This window comes from Canis lupus, chromosome 5 (genome assembly GCF_048164855.1).
Source record: "Canis lupus baileyi chromosome 5, mCanLup2.hap1, whole genome shotgun sequence".
Classification (NCBI taxonomy): domain Eukaryota; kingdom Metazoa; phylum Chordata; class Mammalia; order Carnivora; family Canidae; genus Canis; species Canis lupus.
In genome coordinates this window covers 30,429,463-30,456,320 of record NC_132842.1, presented here as the reverse complement: position 1 = coordinate 30,456,320, position 26,858 = coordinate 30,429,463, and the positions used below count along the sequence as shown (strand labels likewise).

Genomic DNA, 26,858 nt, shown 5'->3' with positions numbered 1-26,858 from the left:
TTTAAATAATGAGGCTCCAAAATATATTTCTTTATATAAGTAAAAATGGCAATGAAGATACTAAAGGATTATTTTTCAGTAATGGTTACTTTTCTGTGATGGCCAATGACTCTAATTCAGCATTTCATATTATTTCCTTGTTGCCACAGATGGTTTGAGGCAATTACAGAATTCTAAGTCCACTTATTCAAGTTGCTATTGTCCTATATACTGCCCTGCACTTTTTAAAAATATTAATGTTTGGCATTTTAAACGGCATCATGATTTTATTTTATTTTATTTTATTATTTTTTATTTTTGGCATCATGATTTTATTTATTTATTTATTTATTTATTTATTCATTTATTTTTTCATTTTTGGCATCATGATTTCAAACTCGTTCACAATACACCAAGTTTAAACATTTATTGGGTCCTATCTATAAAGACATCGTCCTCGCCCTCAAAGAGTTGACTCGATTGGTAGTTTACAACTGGGGCAAAAATTCAGAAAGGAATGTTTTCATCTTTTAATGTCACATAATGATCTGTGTGCTTTATTTATCTTTCCTTCAATAAATAGCAGGCCTGGCAAAAAAATATTAAATAAATAAATAAATACATACATAAATAAATCGTGAGGCTTTAATGCCACTTGCGTTGTGTTGTGTGACCCCTCGTTCAGCCACCGACGTCGGTGCAGTGGCTTTGCAGCAGCCTGTCCGTGCACCTGCCTACCTGGGCTCCGCACCAAGGGGACTCCGCGGGCTCCCAGGCCGTTTGTCCTCCTCGCCGCGTGGGGGCGCTGCCAGCCTCGCCCACGAGTCTGAGAGCTCAGGAGCCGCGCCACGGCGACCCCTGTCGGCGGGAGGGGAGGACGCCGGCGGCGGAGGGGGGGGGGGGCGGCGGCGGCGCGGCGCGGTCCTCCCGCCGGCAGGGGGCGCGGCGCCCAGGCGGCTCGCGGCGCAGGCGCAGGCGCGCCCCTCTCGCGGCCGCACGCCCCCTGACCCCGCGCCGCCGCGCGCGCTGCGGCCTCGGCGTAAGGGTTGGCGCCGGCCCGGGTGCTGCGGTCGCGGGCTTCCGTCTCCGCGGCGCCGCGGCCCATGGGGAGAGTCGGCCGGGCGGGCCGGGTAAGTGGCGCCCGAGGCGGCGTCCGTGCGCCCGTCCGTCCGGGCGGGGAGGGGGCGGCGGCGGCGGCGGCGGCGGCGGCGGGGGCGCGTCCCGGGCGGCGCTGGGCGCGAGGCCGCCGCTCTAGGCCGCGCCGCGGGGGGGGCGGGGGTGACGAGAGGTCCCGGCCGGGCTCCTGCCGTCCGCGCCCCGCGGTGCGCCCCGCCGCCCCCGCCGCCCCCGCCGCCCCCGGCCCCCCTCCGCCGCCTCCGCGCGCGTCCCGTGCGGCCCGGGCACGCTGTGTCGCGCTCTGTCGCGCTCTGTCCTCCCGCTGCCCCGCGCGCACCTGCGGACCCCGGGGCCCCGACGGCCGCTCCCCGGCGGCTCCGCGCGACCTCTCCTCCCGCCGGGACCCCGCGCGCCGAGCCGCCGACGCCAGACGGAGGCGCTTGGGCCCCGCGGGGCGGGCGGGGGTATCCGGGGGGCTCCCGGGGCGCTGCCCCCCCCGGGCCGTGCGCACCGCCACGGAGAGGCGCCCCGAGGCCGCGCGCCATCAAGGGCCCCTCGAGGGGCTGCGAAGGGGACTCACGGGGGCGGGGAGAGCCCATGCCGGAGCCAGGCCTGCGGGGGGAGCAGCGGGCGGGCCCTGGACAAGGGCAGCGTTCCGCGTCGACCTTGCGGGGGCCGTGACCCCTGTCCTGACCCTGCCGTGACCCCTGCCGCGACCCCTACCGTGACCCCTGCCGTGATGCCTACCTTGACCCCTGCCACGACCCCTGCCACAGGTGGGCTCTGCAAAGGAGAAAGGCCCGCAGCCCTGGAGATACCTGAGGAATGGGCGGGGGGGGGGGGGGGGTGGGTAGTAATGAGCTGATGACTTAAGCAGAGGGTGGGCTTTGGAATTTCATTAGGAAATGTGCTGCCCGCGGAACAGCTTAAGGATTTTACTTATTATTCATTCATTCATTATTCATTCATTCACAGCTTAAAGATTTCATTCATTCATTCATTCATTCATTCATTCATTCATTCGAGACAGACAGAGAGGCAGAGACACAGGCAGGGGAAGAAGCAGGCTCCATGCAGGGAGCCCCACGTGGGACTCGATCCCGGGTCTCCAGGATCATGCCCTGGGCTGAAGGCAGACGCCAAACCATTGAGCCCCCCCCCACCCCGGGGTTCCTCCCCTCACTGTACAGCTTAGGACGAGTGGGTAGTGAGGCGGGACTAGAACAAGGCGTGCCGGTTGTGTGACCAGGAGAAGCTGAAGGTGCAGCGCCGGGAAAAGGTGGAAAGCAAGACTGCGGGAGGGGTGCTGGTGTGTGCTCCCAGCTGCACGCGCAGAGAGCAGCCTTCTTTTACCGGGTTTGTCTTAAGTCACCCCAGGAAACAGGTGGCCCAGGCCTGGCAGTTTCACAGGCCTGTCCTGCAGTGAGGAGTGGGCTTTGTTGGAGGACTGAGTTAACAGGTGACGCTCCTGGGCTCCGCCAGGGCCCCCCCCAGCCTGCGAGCAGACGCAACCACGGTGCCCCAGGTGGATGTAGGGGAAAAAATGTCGTGGGTTTTAGGTAGGGCAGGTAGATGCCTTTTATTGCTTATTACCTGGGTTTGCTTGTAAACCTCAACATGCACCGCCCCTCGTGTTCCCATCCTCTTCCTTTCTATCCGTGGGACTTCCCACAGTCCCCGCGCTTCCCTTTTGCTTCAGGATGCGTATTTAGTGACTGAAAAGAAAAAGGCCTCATCACGCTGTTTCTTCAGGTGCTCAGAACTCAGACCTTGACTCGTTGTCAGTTGTGTGGTCCTGGTGGTTTTTCTCCTGTTATGATGGTGTGAAATTTAAAACTTAGCACATGAATGTCAAATGCTAGTAAAAATAAGTTGTCTCCTTAAAAAGCACATCTGACAATCTCGTTTCATAATGTGATTTAAGTAGGTGCACTACCATTTTCCATCCGCTCGCTTCACTTAGAAAATATCTATGAGGGCGCCTGGGGGGCCCAGTCGGCTAAGCGTCTGTCTTGGGCTCAGGTCATGATCTCAGGGCCCTGGGATCCAGCCCCACGTCGGGCTCCCTGCTCAGGGCGGGGTCTGCTTCTCCCTCTGTCTCTGCCCTCCCCATCTCTCATGAGTAAATAAATACTTTTTAAAAATTAAAGAAAATACTACAAAGATGAAGGCAAAACCAGCCCTTACCTTGAAGGGGCTTATAATGGAGGAGAAGCAAGCCTGTCAACCAGGAAGCAGCGTAACGTGCAGAAGTTGCTCCGAGAACGTTCAGGGGAAACCAGCTGGGGCTGGCTGGCTGGTTTTATGTGGGGGTGGTAGCTGCTGAGGGCTTCGGAGATGCACGGGGGGTGGGGGGGGGCGTGGGGGGGGTGGTACGTGGGCTGCCCTGAGGACGCGCCTTCTGTGACCTTTTTCTACTAGTTGTACATTTTAACAAAAATCTCTGCTGGTTGAGTTAGAATTTTAACAAGTCATTCTTCTGGCAGAACCACATTTACTGTTTCTTTAAAAAAAACAAACCAGCATATATGAAAGATGTGTCAAAGTGTGCTGTTACCATAAAAAAGAAATAGCGGCTGTTTGGAAGTTCTGAAAGTCACGTGTGTGTTTGTGCCTGACCCTGGCTTAAAGGACATCCAAATGTCAGCGCTAGTTTTATCACCCGGCACCAGACTCCATGAAATAGATGCGCTCTGGCGTCTAAGTAGCATCTCAGCAGCAAGCAGGTGAGGTTCGGGTCCTGGCCGCCCCCTCCATGCTCGCTACACTTCAGCGATTGCAGTGTGGAGAACGCAGGACGCGGCCCTGACCCGTTACAAGTGCCTCAGGTGGCTAAACCCGCAAAATGTGTACACCTTTTAGGGAGATCGCATTACATAAAAGGAGGCTAGTAAGGAATTAATGGGAATGGGGTTCCGGGTGCCGCCCACCCCTGGGCTGGGGAAACCACTCGAATGGGCTAGAGGGGCATCGGTGGTGAATGTGGTTTGTCCAGGTTCTGGCTCCTGTTCTGCCTGGGACATTCCCCGGTGCCTGTAGCCATTAGAACAGGCCATACGTGTGCGGCTGGGTAACGAGTGTGTCATTGCTGTGATGGATCCAGTTCTGTGAATTTGAAGTTCCGTCCGAGTGGGAAAAGCGGAGAAAGCTCTTCCTCGTTTACTCTGGTGACGGATCTGATCTATAAGCTCTGTCACAGAAAACCGGCAGATGCTGCTAGGATGACATCAGTTGCTAATATTTAGAGTGTGTTTCCGAAGCTCTTGAGAGCAGAAACGGGGAGGTTTAAATGAATGATTTTGCTGCATAGTGATTTTTGAAAGTCGGAGAGGGATGCAAGTCAAATGGAATTGTTAACAGACCGTCTTCAATTTGGAAACAGGATCACCAGAAATAGGGTCCCATGGGACCTCATGAATTCAGCTACGACGTCCTCGCTAAATGCTAGATCCCAGATGGAAAAGCTCTGGTCCAGCAGGAGAGCCTCTATACTATACTGTTTGACTTTTTTTTAACCCCCCAGATTTGGGGAACTATTTCCGTTAGAGTTACTCTTCCTGGTAGGGAGATGCACTGGTGTTAATTTGCAGGCTGTTACCTCACCCCCCTCCCTCTTACCCATTCTTCTTTGTGGCTGGGGGGTCAGTGTAAGTAACACAAACCTTGGGATTTTAACCGTTTTTAAGGGCCTGGGACCGTGGCAGTAAGCACACACACGTTGTACAGCTGTTGGCACCATCTCTCTCCAGTGCCTTTTGCCTGTGGAGCCTGGGGCCTTGGGTGGTCTCCCTGCGGATTCACGTGGCTGAGCGGACTTCACTTAATTACTATTAATACCTCAGCAAAAGTTCACATACCGAACCCCTGCCCTGTGCCAGAAACTGGCGGTGCACAAATGGACAGGCTGGTCTCTTCCCTTCGTAGATCGGTGGACGTCTGGTTAACCCATTTCCGCTGGCACGAACATAACCGTAAATTATGTTTTCGAGGAGGTGGTTGCGTTTCTTAGGAAGAGGTACCGGGAGAAGGAGAGTTTGGGTTGCAAACAAATTTTGATGATTTATCTCTTTATAATTTCCTAGGGAAGCTTCTCTGTTGACACTCGTTTCCCAGAACGTGTCGGCGTTCCCTCGCCTTTCTGAGAATAAAGGAGAAAACAAATGGACCCGTCGCTGGACTGGGCGCCGCTTGGCGACTGGCTGGATAGAGCCCGGCCCGTGAAGCCGGCTCGGGTGAAGGGTGCGGGTCGCTCGCGCGGTGCCCTGAGAGCCACAGGCCTGGGCTGCAGTCGGCTTCGTTTTTCTCTGCTGTTGCTCCCGAGTTCTTCCGATGAAGTGGAGAGTGTAAGGCTACGTGTTTGTGAGAACCAGGAGTTCCCAGTACCGCATAGGCTCTGAGAAGGTACCGGGCAGCCCCGGGCTCTTCCTTCTGCGCGGTAGCCGTGGGCAGAAAGCTCAGAAAAAACGGCTCGAGAGGGTTTGTGAGCAGCGCCCAGACCGCGCAGCCGGCCTGCCTGCTGTTGGGCCCGGCGCCGGCGGAAGCAGGTTCTCGGGGGGCGCCGGGCTCCCTCACTCTTCCTTTGTTGTCTCAGTGACTCAAGCTTCACGCGACCATGGGTTGCCAAGTCCTGAGTCAGGCGCTCACTCTGGCGCCGCGGGCAGCGGGCATTTTCCCACGGGACGTGCTGCTGTCTAGGAATGCGTGTTGGCGCCCTCCACGGAGCCGCTGAGCGCCACGGTGCCCGGGCCTCCTCTTTATTCTCCCGGCCTCTGTACTCCCTTGGGGGCCCTCCACCGCGAGCGGACCTAGGAGCTGCAGGCAGCCCGAGGGCCCGGATGTTACGGGTCGGAAGGAACTGACAGCGGCGTGGGGCCCTGACGTCCGGGCAGAGCTGCCCGCTCAGAACCAGAGTGGCTCTCCCCCCACCCAGGGGGGGTCATGCTCATCCCCCTCGCCCCACGCAGGTGGATCCAGGGTCAGCCAGGGTGTTGCAGTGGCGGGGTCAGAGAAGGGTGGAGAAGTAAGCACATACCGGAGAGATGCGGGCGGGAGGCCGGGGGGCGGGCATTCAATATTTCCCTTCTCCGTCTCACCATCTCTTCCTGAGAGACAGGCGGAGCAGGATTTGTTTAACACACTTTCTATGGCAAAATGCTGTCTGGACCTGGGGACGGACAGATTTTTGAAATGTGTCCATAAATCGAAAACTACCCATGCAAAGTATGTATTTGCAATTTCGGAATTTCAGTCATACTTTTTTTCTCTTTGCGTCTGTGAGAATGAGATTGATTTCTTCTTTTGCGAAGTGGGCTATGTCGCGGTTTTACCCAGAATGTTGAGTTTTTTAAAAAGGTGAGAGTATAGGGGTTTAGTGGCAAGGATTGTGGTGGACTAAATTTAAAACGGGTCTTCTCACCATGACCTTGGGCAGATGACCTCCCAGAGTCCTAGTGCTGCACCAGCCCAGGCTTTAGTGTAGCCTTGCACGAGGCTTCTCCAGAGGTTTCTCCAGCAGATCCTACATTTCCTACCACCCTGGCTCGATAAGGCTTTATGAAGCGTGAACTCTTGCTGTATTTGTTGTTGTCTTACATCCTTCTCTTCTGCAAGGATATTATGTATTGACCGTTCACATGTTGATTATTGATGATCTCTTTGTAATCAATGTTATTAAAGATTACACATTTCAACTTGGTGGGCTATGAGTTAGTTGAGGCGTTTATGATCCACCTCTCTACTTTCTTCAGTAATCAGTCATTTATGAAAATACGGCATCAGTGATAGCATTTCTTTTTTATTTTTTGTTTCTAGGCATGTGTTTACATTTCTTCTTCATAAAAGGTAGCTAATAGTGCTAAATCAACCTGGTAATGGGTTGTTGTAAAGTTTCTACTTTTTGTTGTTGAGTCAAAAAAGAATTTTTAAAAATTGGATATGTGTAATTGACAATATGTAATTATTAATAATAACCATTATATGCAATCGAGCAGAATGATTTCACTCATGAATTACTTGACCACATGATCTTATAGGTGGAAAAATTAATTCTTCAAGTGTATTTGTAAAGTAACATGTCGATATGGCGTCGTGTGTTAGGAAGGGCATTGATGGGTGGTATTGGGCGTTTTGACGTCTGTTGCTGAAGCTTTCTGGACCAGGTGACCTCTTCCACTACCTTTTACCTCTAAAATTCCATGATACTGAGCTATTTTAACATGAAAAGATAGGAAATCCTTCCTGTATTTTGCATTCTTTAAACCCCATTCTCCTTGCCTTTCAGCATTAAACTCAAAAGATGTCCCTATACGATGACCTGGGAGTGGAGACCAGTGATTCAAAAACAGAAGGCTGGTCCAAAAACTTTAAACTTCTGCAGTCTCAGCTTCAGGTCAAGAAGGCAGCTCTCACACAAGCAAAGGTAAGATAAGCCCATGGTGTGAAAGTGGAAGTCTACACAGCAGGTTCCTCCTGAGGATTAAGAGTAATTTGGTTTTAGCTTGTTCTTCTGCCTGTTTATCAGATATGTAGGGTTAAACATCTATAGGGGGAGAGGCTCTGGGTGGAGAGAAATAAGGAGTTTGAGATCATTGTGCTTCTCCTGAGTTGATGGATAGAACTGTTTCAGGAAATCGGAATGAAGAAAAGCAGGGCTCTCCATTTCCAGCGGTGACACTGGTTTTTGGGCTTCTGTGAGTCTAAGCTTATCTAAGGATTTGACTGAAATGTTGCCATATTCCTGGGTTGGGGCCTGGGAATCTGCCTTTTTAAGTAGCATTCCTGCTGTTTGTTGTGGGTGGTTTGGAAGCAGCACTTTGAGGAGCGAGGCTCTGCAGGAATTAAGAATGTGTATGCATTAGTGAGGGCTCCAGTTAGTTTTGAACGTTGGGCATATGTAGTCTGGGAGTAATTGGTTTTTTTTTTTTTTTTTTTTTTTTTTTTTTTTTTTTTTTTAAAGATTTATTTATTTATTCATGATAGACATAGAGAGAGAGAAAGAGGCAGAGACACAGGAGGAGGGAGAAGCAGGCTCCATGCACCGGGAGCCTGACGTGGGATTCGAGTAATTGGTTTTGTTCCTGTTGTATACATGTTTGGCACTGGCAGTGTCTTTGGAATTGAATAGCATATAACATTAGGAACATAGTTGCCCACCGAATATATGATCTAAACTGTTACTGTCAGATACTTTTAGGAAATGAAATGAAAATGTTATTCTGGTTTGTGTGTTGTTTTAAGGGCCTTTATATGTTAGATCATATGGCCCAGTGGAGGCTGTATCACCCTAAATGTTCTCCTGGGAACATTGTCCCATCGGGAAATGAAAACTTTGCTCCTCTTATGTGTGGAGCACACATACGTGTAAGAGACATAAACAGATACATAGTATATCAGTGATGGTAAGTTTTATGGGCCGGGAAATATGTATTAAAAGATTTGGCGCCTGCCTTTGGCCCAGGGCGCGATCCTGGAGACCCGGGATCGAATCCCGCATCGGGCTCCCGGTGCATGGAGCCTGCTTCTCCCTCTGCCTGTGTCTCTGCCTCTCTCTCTCTCTCTGTGACTATCATGAATAAATAAATAAAATCTTTAAAAATAAATAAATAAATAAATAAATAAATAAATAAATAAATAAATAAATGATTTCTTGAGAGGGAAGCAATAATTTCATAATAGTGAAAAAACAAGTTAAGAAAATCTGCCTTAGAGCTATATTGAGATACTTATGATACTTTAGCTTGTTTTGCTGATTCTCCTGATCATGGTTTTTGTCTTTTTGAAATTCATCATGACCAGATTTAAATTTTTTTGCCAGTATTTTTTAAACAGATAATTTTGTCTTTTTTTGTTGTTTTGTTGTGAAAAGATTTTATTTATTTATTCATGACAAAGAGAGAGACACAGGCAGAGGGAGAAGCAGGCTCCAGGCAGGGAGCCTGACGCAGGACTCAATCCCGGAACTCCAGGATCACGCCCGGGGCTGAAGGCGGCGCTAAACCGCTGAGCCACCTGGGCTGCCTGATAATTTTGTCTTAAAACAGGATCTCACCCCACCTGAAGGGAAGATTAGCAAAACAAGTCTTGTTTTTTTTTCCCTCTTAATTTTTTTAAATTGGTTAATTTTTTAAATGTTCTGAATTTCATGTAACTTACTTTGCACATGAGATTTAGGAATAAGGTTTTAATATTCCAATGCCAGTGACGTTTAATGTATTCTCCTTGAAGGCCTAATATTCCCTTTTGTAATGGGAATTGGTCTGGCTTAAGGAGCAATCTCATAACTAATAACATAAATTTAGTTATGTGGACACAATTAGTGGACAATCTTAGGTCAGTGGGAGGTAACAAAATAGAAGAACAGAAGTCAAAATATACTAGATATATACAGATTAAAAACTGAGCTGATTCTTCAAAATTACCAACATAAGTATTGTCAGCTTTGTGGATTATTTGCAGCCAAATTTTAAAAATTCTAACTAATTTGTTTCTTCCTGCCCAGAGTAACTTCAGGATCACTTACTCTATCCAATCAGTGCATATTTATAACCTATCAGTTAAAAACTAGCTTATATAAAATACAATTGAGAAAAATAGATCCTTTCAAACATATATTAAAAAGTTAAATGAAATTTATTCATTATGTACTGATTTGGATATCCTCTTTAGTATCTGCTTCAGTCTGTTTAATTTATGCTTATCAGGTTTTCCCTTCTCCAGTATAGTAATTTCAGCTACTAGGATATCTCCTGAGATTTCAAATAGGTTTTTAAAAGATAGGTCAGAATAAAAAGCGGCCTGTGAAATCATTTCTGCTAACTTTCTAAATCTTTCTGAGATTGCTCTGTGAAGTTAGCATTTTGTTTTTCTTGAAGGGAAGTGAAGATATGTTGCACTGATTCTCTTAGGTTTAATTGACTAATTAATTACTTAGTACTAGGTTGGCCTAACCAAATCTGTAAAGGTGTTTGGTAAAGAAAACTACCTACAACTGAAAGATGGAGCTGTGGTCTCATGTGGGATATAATAGAAAATACGTGATTTGGAGAATCTCCCCATTGTCTTCTAAATTTTGGTATTCATTTCGTGGATTGTATATCTAATGATTGGATTAAATTGGTTTCCTTAACATTATAAGTACTGTTAAATTCAAGACGGCTAGTGGTTTATTTTGACCCTTTTGTAGTAATAACAATGAAAGCATATAACACTTTAAATTGCAAAGGGGGAATTAAACCTTTGTAACCACGAGACCAGATGGTCACTGTTGTGCCCATCTGATGTTAGCACTACTGCCAGACAGCCTGACCCTGCATGCCTGCAGGGGTGATGCCAAATGGGGCACACCACCGCACCTGTGAAGTATTCAGTTTTCAGGAATTATAAGGACATAGAGGAATAAGTGAAACTAGACCACCAGGAAGTTAACAGACAGGTCTAGAATGTGCAGCATTTTACAAGTGTCGGGGAAAAGAGGAGGAGACAAAGACGCGGCTCTGGTGGTGATGATGACAACAGCAGGGGAAGGAATCTGTTCTAAATTGAGAGATTTAAAAATCAGATGCTTTGGAGAACTTTGGTATGATTCTAGTTCAAAATAAAATCAGTCATTTTAGGGGACAGACTAGAAAATCTGAGTATGAATTGGATAGGAAATGATACAGGAGATTATTGCTTTTATGAGATGTGGTAATAGTACTGTGCTTATGTAAGAGAATGTCGTAATTTTAAGAGATTAAGGGAAAGTGTCATGAATTTCCAACTTCTTTTCAGATGGTTCAATACAAAATACAGGTGTTCAGTAAAGAAAACGTGGTAACAGTGGTACGTGAATGAGTATTGTTCTGTTTAAAACATTGTTTTCTATGGGCTCATAATAAAAGAGGTAGGAGTTTAGATTCTAGTGGGAGGGAACAACTTCTAATTCACGAATATCTTTTGCTCAGGATATGAAAGCATATCTATTCCTTGTGAAAGAGTCTCACTAGTCTTGAGTGTGATGTGCCCTCCTGGGGCCAAAGGGAAAATCAGTGTTAGAGCTTTTCTCATTTATTATTTTTCATGCAGATTTAAAGAAAAGAGACCAAGCTTACTGTAAACCTTTTATAAAAATAGAGGAAATTTATGTTAAAAAAACGGCTATGGAAACCAGTATATGGTGGTATAATAATAGAATTAAAAGGCTGTTGTTTCAAGAATGTTTTTCTGATAATTGAAAGGTTCGTTACAGAGGCCAAAAAGCTTTGTTATAAACAGTATGAGTTTTAATTTGAAGCTTCAGTGCGCTCCTTTTGTTTTTCCATGATTTTAGAGCCAGAGAACGAAACAGAGTACGGTACTTGCCCCAGTAATCGACCTAAAGCGAGGTGGCTCTTCAGACGACCGGCAGATCGTGGACACCCCCCCGCATGTGGCGGCAGGCCTGAAGGTGAGCCGCCCCGGGCCTGAGCGGCTCTCCTGTGTTACGCGCGTGTCCCCAGAGCACGGTCTCCTCAGTGGGTCTTTGCAGGCTAGCCAGTGCTCTTTTCGGCTCAACTGTAACAATTATTATTTAAAATAAAATAGTACATTATGGAAAAATCAGAAACTGGTAATAGGCAGAAAGGGAAAAACAGACCTACTGTTTCCTTTCTGACAATGCTACCCGCTAGAAGTTAAAAACTTTATATTTTGGAATATCTTTCCGTTCTCTGCCTCCTCTACCTTCTGTTCCCTACCTTGGTTTTCTCACTTTATGTGCTGTGACCGTGTGTGTGTGTCAAAGAGTATAGATTGTCTGATCATTTTACCGGCTTCACTCGACTTCCTCACATGCGTATACCAGTTTATTTGGTTCGCTTCATGCTGAATATATGGGTTGTGTTTAATTTCTGGTGTCATAAGGACAGTTACAGTTAGTGCTTATTGTCTTGATTATAGACTACAGTAGAGAAGAGGTTCAAATTCTACCAGCCTGACCTTTACACTTCAGTGATTTTACACAGTCTTTAAAACAAACAGATGTGGTCAACTCTATAAATGGCCTAGTGAGGATGAGGAGGATTTGGACCAGGGTAACTGAGAAATGATACAAAATGAGGGATAAATGAATTCAGTGTAGAGTGGTTGAAATCACAACCACTCCTCAGGTAACCTAACCGTGTCCCTCTACAGATGGCGGGCAAGTAATAGGACTGCAAGAGTTTAGTAAGCAGCACGCACACAAATTGCTTGATGAAAAATGACCAAATGGTTAATAAATAGAATATGCTCTTATTGCTGTTTCTTAGCAAGGTCCTCTCCCTACCCCCACCCCGATTAGAAGGGACCCAGAAAAAGCTGAGACACAGTCCCACTGTATGCCCGCTCCCTTCTGTATTTAGTTTCAGTCAGAACTGTTCTGGGTTGGAATCTGCTTCCCAAATTTGCTTTTATTCTGAGATTTTTTGGCCGGAAGAACTGGTGTTGGTTGTGCAGGCTGATAGACTGTCAAGAAGGAAAGACATCCCCTAGTGGAGAGGTTTCTGGGGATTCTTTGTCATTTAACACTTTCCCCCCACAGATTATCTAATTTTTCCCCACCGCATTTAACCAAAAACTAGGGTTGTTGTTTCCTGTTACTGGGTCTTGACTCTACAGCAGCACCACAATATGTAGTTTACTTTTACCCCCCCGCCTCCCCAGCATTGGGGCATTGACATTTTCATTTCTAAAAATTGAACAGATGACTTTATTCTTAATGGCATTTAGAGATGATGGCTCTTTGTTCAGCTCAGCAGGGTTTATACAGTAAAAGTTGTTTACTTTCAGATTTTGAAATGACAAAGAATTAACCTTGATATTGACAGTTGGTTCAGTCAGAAACTCTGTGGTAATAGTATTGTATAAATTGAGTAGCTGATTGTTAGTTTTTCTCCTGTCTTAATAATAACTGAAAGGAAATCTTGTGTATATGCCTTTGTGTTTTTAAAATAGCTTTTATATGAATACAAATTCGTAACTACCCTTTGGGAACCTTGCTTTATTTGATTTGTATCAACTTTTCAGTGTTCTGGCCAGGAGCTGATTATAGTTGTTTTTCTAATTTCTTATATTCATTGGACATCATATTTCTGATTTTTAGTTATAAGAAAGCTTTGAAATGTTTGTTTACAATGCAAAACATCACATGCAACAGTGTAATACAGGAATTGTCCGTTTTAGATCCCTTGATAAAGAACGTAAGCTCTCTGTATCACATCAGTCTTGTGTTCACATATAAAACACATTTTACAAACAGCTGTGCTGCCTTTGCTGGTCTGGGGCAGTGTACTTCCTGAAGGAGGTGCAGAATGGGCCCTCAGAGACTCTAGTCCCAACCTGCGCTTTGCTCACAGTATCTGTGGAGACCAGTTAGGGCATTCATTTTTACAGAAAACTAACAAAGCATGGAGGTTTAGAGCCCCATTTCTGGTCACGTATTTTCAGGTCAGCCGTGCTCGGCCTGCCTTTTGTTTTTCTGATTTCTTTAAGACTACCTGTTTTCTCTCAAAGGGTAGCCCCAGTTTCTAAATGTACAGAAAAGAAATGCAAAATGTTAACATCCAAACCTGATCTTAGTGGATGTTAAAAGAATTAATGATGTGAAGGGAATTGTATCCACCTGTACACCTGTATGAGACTCAGTGCCTGAAATGCATCCTACCTGGAAAGGATTGTGTTCCAGAGGCTTCAAAAAGTCCAGGAGGATGCTTTCTGCCTTTTATTGTAAAGTCTTAAAATATCCTGTTTCCACTTAAGCAGAATCTAAAATTACTCTATTAAGTGGAATAATAAGAATGATTATTAGTCATGGATTGTTTAAGTTTTCATAGGGACATACAAAAGCAGAAGTATTCATTGTTTCTTATGAATAGTCTAATTTATTGCTTGAAATTTTAGATGGTGGCAGCTTGTTTACGAATTCCAGGAAGATGCCATAGGGTATTTATGGAATTCATACTCAACTGAAAGGTGAAACTCTTGGTTCAGCTGCTGCAGATAGCTAGGAGTGTGGCCACATCAGGTCACTAACCCTCTGTAGGCTTCCGTTTCCTCGTCTGTAAAGCAAAGGAGGCAGATAGATGGTCTGCAAAGCCCCTTCTAACGCTCATATTTTTTTACTTTAATTCTATGAATAAAATTGTAAAACATGAGGATGATACAGTTTGGTATTTTTGCCTTCCTCAGGATCCTGTTCCCAGTGGATTTTCTGCAGGAGAAGTTTTGATTCCTTTAGCTGATGAATATGATCCCATGTTTCCTAACGATTATGAGAAAGTAGTGAAACGCCAAAGAGAGGAACGACAGAGACAGCGGGAGCTGGAAAGACAGAAAGAAATAGAAGAGAGAGAAAAGTAAGGCTTTGTCTGGATTTGAGGATATATTTAACATTTGAAATATTCTTTGGGTTATTAATGAATGAACTTTAGTGCTATCTGTAAAGGCTGAAGTTATGGTAGATCTGAGCAGTCATCAGAAGGAATCAGTTTATTTTCAAGAACTTAACACAGGCATGCCTCATTTTATTGTGCTTTGCAGATGCAGTCTTTTTTACAAATTAAAATTTGTGGTGGGGCGCCTGGGTGGCTCAGTGAGTTGAGCACCCGACTCTTGCTTTCGGCTCAAGTCATGATCCTCAGGGTTGTGAGATTGAGCCCTGCCCTGGGCTCCACGCTCAGTGTGGTCAGCTAGAGGATTCTCTCTCTCCCTACCTCCTCCCCTCCACCTGTGTACACAGTCTCTCACTCTTCTTCTCTCTCCCTCAAACAAATAAATCTTTAAAAATAAAATTTGTGGCAGCTCTGTATGGAGCAAGTCTATCAGTGCCATTTCTTCTTTTTCTTTTTTAAGATTATTTATTTGAGAGAGCGTGGGCAGGGGTGGAGGGGGCAGAGGCAAAGGGAGAGGAAGAGAATCCTCCAGTGGACTCTGTGCTGAGTGTGGAGCCCAGCACAAGGCTCTCCGTCTCACCACCCTGAGATCACGACCTAAGCTGAAAGCAAGAGTCAGATACTCTTTGGACTGAGCTACCCAGGCACCCCTCAGTGCCATTGTTTCTAATACCATTTGCTCTCCTCATGTGTCTGTTACTTGGTAATTCTCAATATTTAGACTTTTTTCATTATTATATTTGTTATGGTGGTCTATGATCAGTGATTATGACTTCCTGAAAGCTCAAAATGGTTAGCATTTTTTAGCAATAAAGTATTTTTAATTAAGGTATATACGTTATTTTTTTTAGACATAATGCTATTGCAGACTTAATAGACTACAGTGTAGTGTAAACATAACTTTTCTATGCACCAGGAAATCAGAAATTTCATTTCTGATTTCATAAAATTTAGTTTTATTCTCTTTATTGCAATATTTGCTTTACTGCAGTGGTCTGAACCAAACCTGCAGTATCTCTGAGGTGTGCTTGTGGTTATGTTCCAGCATGAAAGCAAACACTAGAACAGATCTCACATCTAGATGTAGGAAACTTGAAGTATATTTTGTGTGAGTTGTTAGAAAAGTGACTTAAAAATCTGATGTTGAATAATGGGTTTTTTCCTATGCCACTTGAATCATAACCATTTAAAATACTTAAAATATTATGGGCACCTGGCTGGCTTAGTTGGCAGAGCATGCGATTTTTGGTCTCAGGGTCATGAGTTCAAACCCCATGTTGAGCAGTAGAGCTTACTTTAAAAAATAAAATATTTAAATGTTTCTTTAATTTTGAGCCAGATGGAATTTTGAAAAGCTTATATGCATCTTTTGTTTATAATTTTTGAAAGTATGAGTAAAAAGGACTTACTTATATTGCTTATTTTGAAAATATTGAATGTTAATTATTCAGTAGTTATATAAAGTTAATACTTTTTCTCATTTATTGAATCATTTCATGAGGTGAAAGCATGTTCTACAGAATCAAAATTATTAAAGTGTTACCTATGTTGATATGCTTTAAAATTAAAAGGTAAACATTGAGTAAACTTTTTTCTTGCTACTTATATTCATATGGCTGTTCAATTGTTCAACTTATCTTTTGAATTTTTATCACTTAATTTTTGCTACTTCTTCCTTCAACCAGTATGTGGTCATGTGCCCCCCCACCCCAAATAGCATAGTGAGAAAGAGAGGATTTGAGAATTTTCTAGCCAAGAGCAAGTCAAGGTGACATCCATATGTTCACATCTCAAAATTGGTTCGTCTGTAACGAATATTTGGTTCCTTTGTTGTCACAGGAGGCGTAAAGACAGACATGAAGCTAGTGGGTTTTCAAGGCGACCAGATCCAGATTCTGATGAAGATGAGGATTATGAGCGGGAGAGGCGGAAAAGAAGTAAGGCGTGGGACATATGTGTCGCATCTCAAACTTGTGACATTCTACTGCTTTTCATAGTCATAGACAAGTAATTGAGTTGATATTGATTAGGGTAATTTTGTCTGGAATTCCAGCAGTCCATGTTCGCAGAACAGTTCTAACCTACATCCTCTTTTCATGTACATTCCTCTGGGCTTCTCAATCCCTCTCTCACCTATGTTGCTTGGAGAGTTGGAGCATACCTTACGTATGTGCGCACAGCCACATTGATCTCTTCTCGTTGCCAGCTGTGTATGCGGTCAGCACCGAACAGAGTCCAGGCACTCGTTTCCAGTGTTTGCCACTGACCTGCATGAATTTGAGGAAATCAGTTAGCTTCCCTGAACATTGGTTTCTTCTGGGGTCTGTGGAGAGTAGGGAGACAGGAATTTGAGCCAGGTACTTCACTAAGCCCCTTCCATTTCTAAGATTTTACACGCAGAATTGTACTTGTGTCAGAGCTGAATTCTTCCTGCTTACTGGATAGCTAAGGAGTGTTCATCGGGGAGAGAACGGAATGCTTCTTTTCGTTGTGTTTTAATTGCTGAGATTTCCTTGGTTTAGTTGACCAGTTTGGTTGACAGGTTGAGATTTATTTGAGAAATTTAAACCTTCTACTTGTCTGCTAGATACCAGGTTGTACAGTTCTAAGAAGCACTTTACATCACACAGCTCCAAGTAGGAGCTGTGATTATCCCCATTTTAAAGGTGAGAAATCTTAGGCACAGAGGGAGTAAAGTGCTTTATATAACGCAAGTCCACCGTTTAGAGGATCCAAGATGTTTGTTTGCCCGAAAACCTCCCTTATCTTGTGGTCATCTTCAACACAGTGTCATAAAGCTGCAGTATATTTCCACATGCATGAGCTCAGTTGTATGACTAGCAGTGTGGCGAGCCTGTTCTTCCCCAGTGTACAATGAGGCTAATTGAGGGTTTTATTTAAAATACTAATTGAGTTGGAAAGGAACACGTCTGTAATAATTGAGAACTCTTAATCTTCCAGTGCAGATATAAATTAAATGTATTTATTGGATGCTTACTAGATGCAACAGCAAAGAACCAAGTTCATAGATACACAGAGAACGGATTTGTAGTTGATAGAGATGATGGGGTTGGGGGTGGGCAAAAGGAACAAACTTCCAGTGATCAAATAAGTCATGGGGATGTAACATATAGCATTAGGTGTAGTTAGTACAAGTATATTGCGTATTTCAGAGTTGCTAAGAGTAGATCTTAAAGGTCCTCATTATAAGAAAAAACACTTGTAGCTGTGCATGATGGATGACAACTAGACTTCTTGTGGGATCACGTCACAGTATGTTATACACTTGAAATGAATATGTCATGTCAATTATACCTCATTAAAAAAAAAGTACCACATGCTGAGCAGTGTCAGGTACTATGTTGTGTTTCTAACAGGGAGGAGAGTTAACATTTGGGTGCACTGTGTATGTCAGGCATTTTGGTAAACATTCCATATCCATTCTCTTGCTGACTAACAAATGTTAATTAACTTGTTTTAGAATCCAGTGTATTTGTTCATCTTACTTTTCCAGCTTACAGATTGGCTGCCCTTTGGATAAGGAGCTGTGCTTTCTATATTAAGGACATTGTTTTTAACACAATCTATACAGACTAGTATTAGGAGAAAATAATGGCATTATTTTCATGCTGCTGTTAACTGATTAATGTTCACATTTTAACCAGATTAGTAGCACATTTCCAGTAATCACCTGCATTTTTTATATTAAATTCAGAACTGATTTTTTTTCAGAATCAGTCAGTAATCACCTAGGTCTCAGTGACAAGGTAAAAAAATGATAATAGGTACGTCAGAAGAAACACAAGTTTCTTTTAGGTTCTTATTTCTCCATAAGTCTAGTCCAGCCGTGTTCATTCATTGTGATGCACAAACACTAGCTTTAGAGTTTCTTTTGTGAAACCTTACATATGCTGGTACAGCATGGTTTGTAATGTTTGGGTTTTTTTACTTTACATTTTATTATTATTGTTTCATTGGTGGTTTAAGTTGTAATACCTACGTTAGGGCCTAATGAATCTAATGAAAATCCCTTCTATCCTCCATGCCTGTTCTCCTCCCGGTTGCTGGATAGCAGGTGGAGTCTGTTTGGGTTCGTTGTGTCATCATTGTCCAGGAGACAGGAGCAGGAATGGCGACAACACAAGCACCAAAGTACCCACATTTCCAAATAGGTGTTTAGCTGCAGTGGTTGACGCCCTAGACAAGAGGGTGCTGGGTTGTGGTGGACTGTGTTGGCGCCTCAGGGAGCTGGGTTTTATTCTGTCTGCTATTAACTCCTCTGATCCTCTTCTCATCTGAAAACTGGAAGCAGTAAGACCTCCTTCTGAGGTTTCTTAGACCTAAATGATATCACAAGAAAGAAAACACCTCACGGCAACAGACTTCGAGGAGAGTTATGTTATAGTCTCTCAAGTAGCTGCTAGTTCTTTGAGCTGTGTTCTCTCACCTTGCAATTCACCTATTAGCTTCATTCTGGGGCTTTTGAATGCCTGCCATGAACAAGATGATTTTGTCTGCCTGTGTTTTGCCCATTTTCTGTGTTTTTAATCCTAGACTCAGAGATGAATTCAAAAATGTTAGCAGGAGGGATGAGGTGGCTGGTATCTCTCCCTCCTTGTCCCCCAGGGAAAGGGTGCAGTACATCGCGGGGGAAGGGTCAGCGTGTCTGCTCCTCTAACAGTGGATTATTGTCTTGCAGGCATGGGCGGAGCTGCCATCGCACCACCCACTTCTCTTGTAGAGAAAGACAAAGAGTGTACGTATCTGTTTCTTGTCATTTTTTATTCTGACCCACCTCTTGGACTGAGTCAGGGGAAGTCTTAGCTTGAATCAGCCAGGTGTTTTAAGTGTAAAGGGTAGTGGCCTGAAAACCCACCCTCTGGCTCTACCACTAAGGCCCAGGGGGAGACCACCCTTCCACTCTGTGCTCTAGAAGTTTTCATGCCAGGCCGAGGCTTGGATTTTATAGGGTGAGATGCTTTTCTTTTCATTTAAGTAATTTATTTTCTCTAACATTTCATAGTTGGAGTTAGGTTAAAACAAATGCAGCTCAGTTTACAGCTTTCATACTCTGGTTTAGAGGTTGTTAAATTCATGACCTTCCACAAGGTGGCAGTGCCTTCCTTAATTAGGTTTTTTTGCAGTGAGTTTCTATTTCCTTATATGTGTTGTGCATATTTACTTAAATTGCCAAAACATACTCATGCAGCGTTTCTTCTCCCAGTAGTCTAATTTAGAATATTTGGATTGGAATTGGACTTTGATAGAGCATCCAGATCATTTTCATATCCTCTGGGTTGGACCATACCTAAACTGTCCCAAGAAAATAAAATTATCTAGTGCTTTTTAGTACCTGTTGCACAATTTATGTCATCTTTTTAAAGATAAGTCAATTAAAAAAAATAAAAGAAGATAAGTCAAAAGATACTGTTAAATACGTTTTATGTGGAGCACCTAACAAACCATAAGCCCGAGGAGCAAAGCGGAAATCAGGAAGAGAGTGTTCCACCTCTGATTTTTAAAAAAAGAAATGTAGTGGCTATAAGATTAATTTGTTTTTTATCTTATTCCTTGTAGGTAACTGATCTGTGTTAAGTATAATTCAGAATTCTTTTGTAGTATTTTGGTAAGCCTGTTTATTTTTATCCAACAGTACCCCGAGATTTCCCTTACGAAGAGGATTCCAGACCTCGCTCTCAGTCTTCCAAAGCTGCTATCCCTCCTCCAGTATACGAGGAACAAGACAGACCCAGATCTCCAACTGGACCTGGCAACTCCTTCCTTGCCAACATGGGGTAATGGTTCCACTTGCTCTCACCTCAGCAAGTGTGAGGACAGGACTCAGTGAGAAGTGTTGCCAGCCTTGTCAGTAGATGAGGCTTTTGGTGGAAAATGAGGCACTGTCAGGTTTATGGGGGGATGCTTGGAGTGTGCAGTCATACCGCGTTCTTCAAAAGAATCAGTGCTTGAGTCATGGGGAGGATGTTCCAGCATGGCACTATAAGGTTTTGTACCATGCATCAAGCCTTTTCATGTAAGATTTGAATGATTTAGACACTGAACATTATGTTCTCTAGGTAGGAACAGTTTCTGATAATTACTTACATTGGTTTTCATAACATTTGCAAACAAAATAGCTCATATGAATTAGAGCTGAGTTATGCTGCTATCCAAAGGGTGAGTAACTTTTTTCTTGGTAAAATGAGCCATTTGCTTTATGGTCATGGTTCTGCACTTTGAGTTTAAAATACTTAGTCGTTCTAACTATAATTAGAAATTTGTTTGCTGGCATATGTAATTCAGTTTTAAGGTGACTTTCATATAGGGCTTGTGGATTTGTTTTTGTGACCCCCCTGTGGATTTGGCATGCTTTTTGGTTTAAGAATGTTTTATTGTGTTTCCTCTGTGTCTCATGCGATGAGGAGCTATCAGATGTGGCAACATTACACTAAGGCCTGCACTCTGCCTATGACATTGCTGCTGGAACTGTAGTGTGATGCTCCTCCCCTATGTGCATGTGCTTGGATTCCGAGAGCCGTTGGAGAGGGGTCCAGTCAGTGGGAGTAGATGGCGGGGGTTTATACCCCGCAAGAGGGTTTTCAGTGTCTGGTCATCTTGGTATCCATCTCCTTGACCTGCGCTGCTTTCTGTGGTATAATTGGTGGCTATTAAATTACTTGAAGATGAATACAATTTAAAATGCATTTCCTCGGTCACAGTAGTGTCCTCTTGGGTGCTCAGAAACCATGCAAGGCAGTGTAGAGAGCATTTCCGCTCTTGCAGAAAGGATTATTGGGCCGCCCTAGAACATGTGCTAGAGGGTGGACAGATGTGAAGCTAGGTTTTGTTCTGCTGAATTCCCCTTTGAACAGAGATTAAGTGTTCACCACACACCCAAGGAAAGTACAGGGTGGCGTAGCTCAGCCACCTTCAGGCTTCTCTGCTCTGGATCAGCTTGTTCAAGTGGAATTTGTAAGGAAATTAATGACATGTAGGAAACCGTGTAGGTGCGCTGTTACTTAAAACAGGGTTTTGTGATTCAAGCTTGAAATAGCAGTAGTTGCTGCTGGACTCCCTGGAGACCCTTGAGGCGCCTCCAGGGGCAGTTTGAACGCTCAGTACTAAGAGCTGTGGGCAGGTTCCAGCTTCACTTTACCATAAGCACCTCTGAAGGAATCTCTAAATTGGGGGTCTTGCTTTGCTCAGAGTCAGCCTTAAGCTGGTCAACTAATCTGGGCCTCAGTATCTTCCATTTTCTCATCTGGTAAATGGATGCGCTCTAAGAGTTCTTTTGTTTATAAGGACTGTCATCAAGAACTCTACTATTTAGAAAAATGTAGTTGTCTTCATTGTGTGAAAATCATGCTTGTTTTTTGACGGGCACACTTGGAAGTAAACCGTGGTCATAAATTGTATAGCAGTGCAGTCTCTGGAGCACACAAGACGTCTGGTGTTTTCTAACAGTGATACTGGGAGAATTTGGGGAGAATATGGGCATTTTCCTTACCTCAGAGATAATCTCAGGATGTCCAGGATTTCAGCATTAGCTTTTTCCATTTTTTTTTTTTCATCCTGAGTATCCCCACAACCTCCAACGATTGGCCCGTTGGTAATTATGTGTGACCACATCGAAACCCATGTGGGATTTAGACTTTTTCGAGGGTGATTGCTATGATATAAAATTGGTTTATGCCATAGCTGGTGATTTCAAGGCCAGGAAATCCTTCTCTTTTCCTTCCTCCCAGTGGCACAGTAGCACATAAAATCATGCAGAAGTACGGCTTCCGGGAAGGCCAGGGTCTTGGGAAGCACGAACAAGGGCTGAGCACAGCACTGTCAGTGGAGAAGACAAGCAAGCGAGGAGGCAAGATCATTGTGGGTGATGCCACAGAGAAAGGTGGGTCTGCTCCACGAGCAGGGCTTCTGGGGTGGGAGCACGGGGAACGTGGTCCAGCATGAGAGGACCACCCCTCTCTGGAGTAGACCAAGAATATGCGATTATGATGTATTCCAGTTCTGTGTTGTGGAAACAGAGGCTCGGGAGGCTCATTGGAACAGATCTAGAGATAGGAAGGTTCATGGGGGAAAAGACGATAGACTCGCAGAAATAACACTCAGAGAAGTGTTTTCATGCCTATTTGTACTATGCAAAGACCTTGTTAAACTGGTAAAATCAGAGTTACGGTTTTAGAGCATGGAAGAGCCCTGTGCAGTGTGTCCGTGATGGTACTGGTGTATTTCCATCCTCTATGAGTTTTTTACTTTTTGCTTTTTCCTACCCTTTCAAGTGTGATTTCTCATTTTCTTACAGATTGATTGCTCTGTGAAGTCTGGTGTTATTTCACAGTCTGGTGGTAGATGATGCCTACTTGGTGTTTTATTTTCATCTTATTATTATGTTCTGTTCTGTGCCCAGGGCATATTGAAATGAGTCAAACGTGTAGCTTCACATTTTAAAAAGAATTGAGTTTATTTTGAGTATCTTAGTTTAGCTCCCTTTCTTAAGGAAAGAAGAAAACTTTGCTGGCAGCCCTGTCAACACATGGCCTGATGAAGCAGCTGGTTGGCCTGACAGGCTAGAAGCCAAAATCAGCCATCGCCCTGATTTGTAGGGTATATGAAGTTAGTCTGCCAGTGGCTGGCTAATTCACTGCTTATTATATTGGACTGGTGACCTTTGGCCACACTGCATGTGCCAATACTCTGACCTGTAAGGTTTGTGGTCTGTGCTCTGTCAACTGTGTGAACTAAGGAAGTGACCCTAAGCAAAAATCCCAGGTAATTAGAGAAGCTGAAAACTTGTAGAAATTATGGTAAAAACCTATACTGAAGCAGAGCAGATATTTTCATCATGGATAAGGCGACATTTTTGCTCAGAGACTGATTGCATAAATGCTTATAGATGAATCTAAGGACATAAATAGTGGGTACAAGTACTCTTGAAATTAAATTAGTCATTGTAACTTGGACTCCGTGTTCTAACACGCCTACGTCTTAAATGTTTTGCTACAGATGCATCCAAGAAGTCAGATTCAAATCCATTAACTGAAATACTTAAGTGTCCTACCAAAGTGGTCCTCCTAAGGGTAAGAAGCAGAATTGAAGAAACCCGTTTTCCTACCTTGATTTTTGCTTGTCACTCCACCTTGATCCATCTTTGCATGCTTTCAACCCTATTGATACAATAACAGTTAAAACTGAAAATAATTTTTCTGCAAATGATTGTTCTGGATAGATGCCATCTGAGGTTGATATCTTAGGTTCCCTTTTCACTAATGTTTCTTTGCTAAATGCAGTATTCAAGACTGCAATGAGTAATTGCTTTAAAATATTTGAAGTCGTTAGTTCAGTTTAGTTTATCTATTTTAGTTTATCTAGCATAGATGCTCTTGTGACTCTATGAAATTTAGTGTATGTGTGTGTGTTTAGTGTTTCTCAAAAGATTTGCTTATTTCACCTATTAATTTTACAACAAAATGTGTTCACTTTTGCCTTGAGCGGTAAGTAAGCCATGTTTAACTTGGGCGCCTGTCCATGTAGGATACTCTTTCAACTCAAAGTGGAACATCAACTCAAAAAATTATTTTTCAGTTAAATGAGTAAAGGGAATAAGAGTGTACCTCTGTACGGCGTTACGTACTGTGAGCTCATAATTTGCTTTAATTCAACGTGTTAAAAACCATAAATATTTTTTTTGTTAAGAAATACCAACTTTTGGATACTACAAGGATGAAAATTCTCATTGTGTCATTTGGGATTGAGAACATTTGCCATCGTGAAACAAAGTTATTTATTCATCTTTATTTGTAAATTACACTTGAACTTATTCATTTTTGTTCATAGAACATGGTTGGTGCAGGAGAGGTAGATGAAGACTTGGAAGCAGAAACCAAGGAAGAGTGTGAAAAATACGGCAAAGTTGGAAAATGTGTGATATTTGAAGTAAGAGGGCTTTCTTTTGATTTTTGTAACCCAAGTTGTAACTGACAGGTTACCAGACATTTTCTGCAAATAGAGACAAGTTGTACCGTGAGTAACATCGTCGAAGGTCACAGATGATGCTTAGATACACTTCGTTTACATAGTTATAACAATTTTAAACATAAAGACAGGAAGGACTTCACATTTTATTTGGTGAAGAAATTAATTATTTCCTTTTATGATTGAGGTTTAGTTTGATGACTAAAGACTACTGTCATGTGCTCAATAGTTGAGTTAGTTGGACGTACCTTTGGTTTCTTTCATTTGGCAACCGTAAATTTAGTGCCTCCCACATGCTTTTGGAAGACAGGAAACATGTCTGTGCTCTCAGTGGTATGTTCAATTGAAGAAACAACAAAAAAGCACATGTAAAAATAGGGAATGTTCAGTTGCTAGACTCTGTAGTATTCACTATAAATACAGGAGTCAAGAAAAGGATTTGATCACAAAAAATAGAGCAAGCTTTGTGAACAGTATCAGATTTGGGTGAGCTTAGAATGTATGGGTAGGATTTGGATAGGAGGAATAGGTATCCTGACAGGGTCACAGCTTCTGGGAGACTAAGGGGGCTGCAGAGTGGAATGTTTGGGAGTGCTGCGAATGAACGGAGTGGGGGTGCTCACCTGGGAATGAATGGGGGACATGCTCACCATGGGGCCATGTTATACCAGACTTGGAGAGCGTGACAGAGGAACTTAAGCAAATGTGAGAAGCAATTAGAGCACAGATCTTTTCATCTTAAATTTCTGCTCCCACTGCTGCTTCTCTTCTATATCACGTTCTGTTTGTTGACTGCATAGTGATTTGTTTAGGTGTCGACTGGCATAGGATCTCTTCAGGGTTAAATGTGGCTGTGCTCAGTTAGCTCTGTGTTCTCTGCCCCAAACACAGTGCTTCTCATAAATAGACATTCAAAAAAAAAAAACCAGATGTTAACAAATTTTGATGATGAAAAAATCATTTATTTCCTTGGTATATGACTTGTTCTGTATATGATAATTGCAATACTTACTCGACAAAGATCAGTTAAGGAAGAAAGCTTGTATTCAACTATTATCTCCGTTGATAACTTCACCTGTTACACTTTCATTTCTTTCCCAGATTCCTGGTGCCCCTGATGATGAAGCAGTACGAATATTTTTAGAGTTTGAGAGAGTTGAGTCAGCAATTAAAGGTAAGTTGTACAGCTAAATGGAAAGAATAAAGAAGTTGAATTTGTGATCTAGATCCTTATAATTAAAACAATATTCTTGTAATGCCTTACAGATCCCTGTATTAACTGACATTCTTTCTGTTTGTCTTTTAGCTGTTGTTGATCTGAATGGGAGGTATTTTGGTGGACGGGTGGTAAAAGCATGTTTCTACAATTTGGATAAGTTCAGGGTCTTGGATTTGGCCGAACAAGTCTGATTTTAAGAACTAGAGCACGAGTCATCTCCGATGATCCTTAAATGAGCTGCAGGCTGAGCAGAGAAGGAAAAGGCCTCAGCCAGCCTGTGTGGCTGCTGCGTACAGAGACTCTTGGAAGGACTTCTAAGATATATGTTGATTGATCCCTTTTTTATTTTGTGGTTTTTTAAATATAGTATAAAAATCCTTTAAAAAAAAACCAACAATCTGTGTGCCTCTGGTTGTTTCTCTTTTTTTTATTACCACTTCTGAGATGATTACATTTTTTGCTAGGATTTCATGATAATTCTCAAGTGCTTCAGTGATACAGCATTTCTTGCACTAAAAAATCTAGAAAGTTTTGGGATATGGGGTTGTATTGTTACCCTTTGCTTTTCTTTCTTTTTTGAATTATTTTAATAAAACCTGCAAGTTACTAAACTGTAGCTTCATAAGTTCTATAATAAAGCATCATCTTGGCAGTTTGCCAAAGGTGAACATGTTTGCTTTCTCTAACAGAGAAGTTCTTATTGACTCCAATCTTAGAAAACTCTCTGTGACTGAGCTAAGGTTGAATTGCGAACCTACCATGATTGTTTGGATAGATCATCTTCGGTGAAATTAGACTGTGGGGTGTGTGGTTGGGGGTAGGGGTAGACGGGTGTAGAGACCATGGATCTAGCACTTGTTTTCAGAGACTCACCTATAGTCTCAGTGCAGGTCGGAAATTACATGTTGATCCTAGAATCCACAGGTACATTGTAAACGTGCGTCCAGTTATATTTTGGAAACGGTGGCTCATAGGGGGTCACGTTTCTACTGGCAAAATTTGCAATAGTGTTAGTTCTCATATGTAATTTTTAAATTTCTAAAGTGCTGCCACAGAAGCTACTTAAACTGTACTGCCAGTTGATAGAATTCTGGAATTGTGAAAAATTGTACCATTGAAGTGTGGTGGTATGTATGGCTTACAAATGTCGCAGTACCACAAAAACAAAACCAGGTAAT

The 26,858-nt window shown here is 43.3% G+C and overlaps 1 protein-coding gene across 1 annotated transcript; it reads left to right on the top strand.

The window, feature by feature from the left end:
• The first annotated feature begins 976 nt into the window (after positions 1 to 976).
• On the top strand, positions 977 to 26,348 carry RBM17 (RNA binding motif protein 17). Its single transcript, XM_072825906.1, has 12 exons — positions 977 to 1,109; positions 7,376 to 7,513; positions 11,402 to 11,518; positions 14,278 to 14,444; positions 16,320 to 16,417; positions 19,180 to 19,236; positions 20,134 to 20,275; positions 22,226 to 22,377; positions 23,493 to 23,566; positions 24,324 to 24,422; positions 25,563 to 25,635; positions 25,768 to 26,348. Exons 2-12 carry the CDS (start codon positions 7,391 to 7,393, stop codon positions 25,869 to 25,871), a joined length of 1,206 nt encoding a protein of 401 aa, XP_072682007.1. The 5' UTR covers positions 977 to 1,109; positions 7,376 to 7,390; the 3' UTR covers positions 25,872 to 26,348.
• The last annotated feature ends 510 nt before the right edge of the window (positions 26,349 to 26,858 follow it).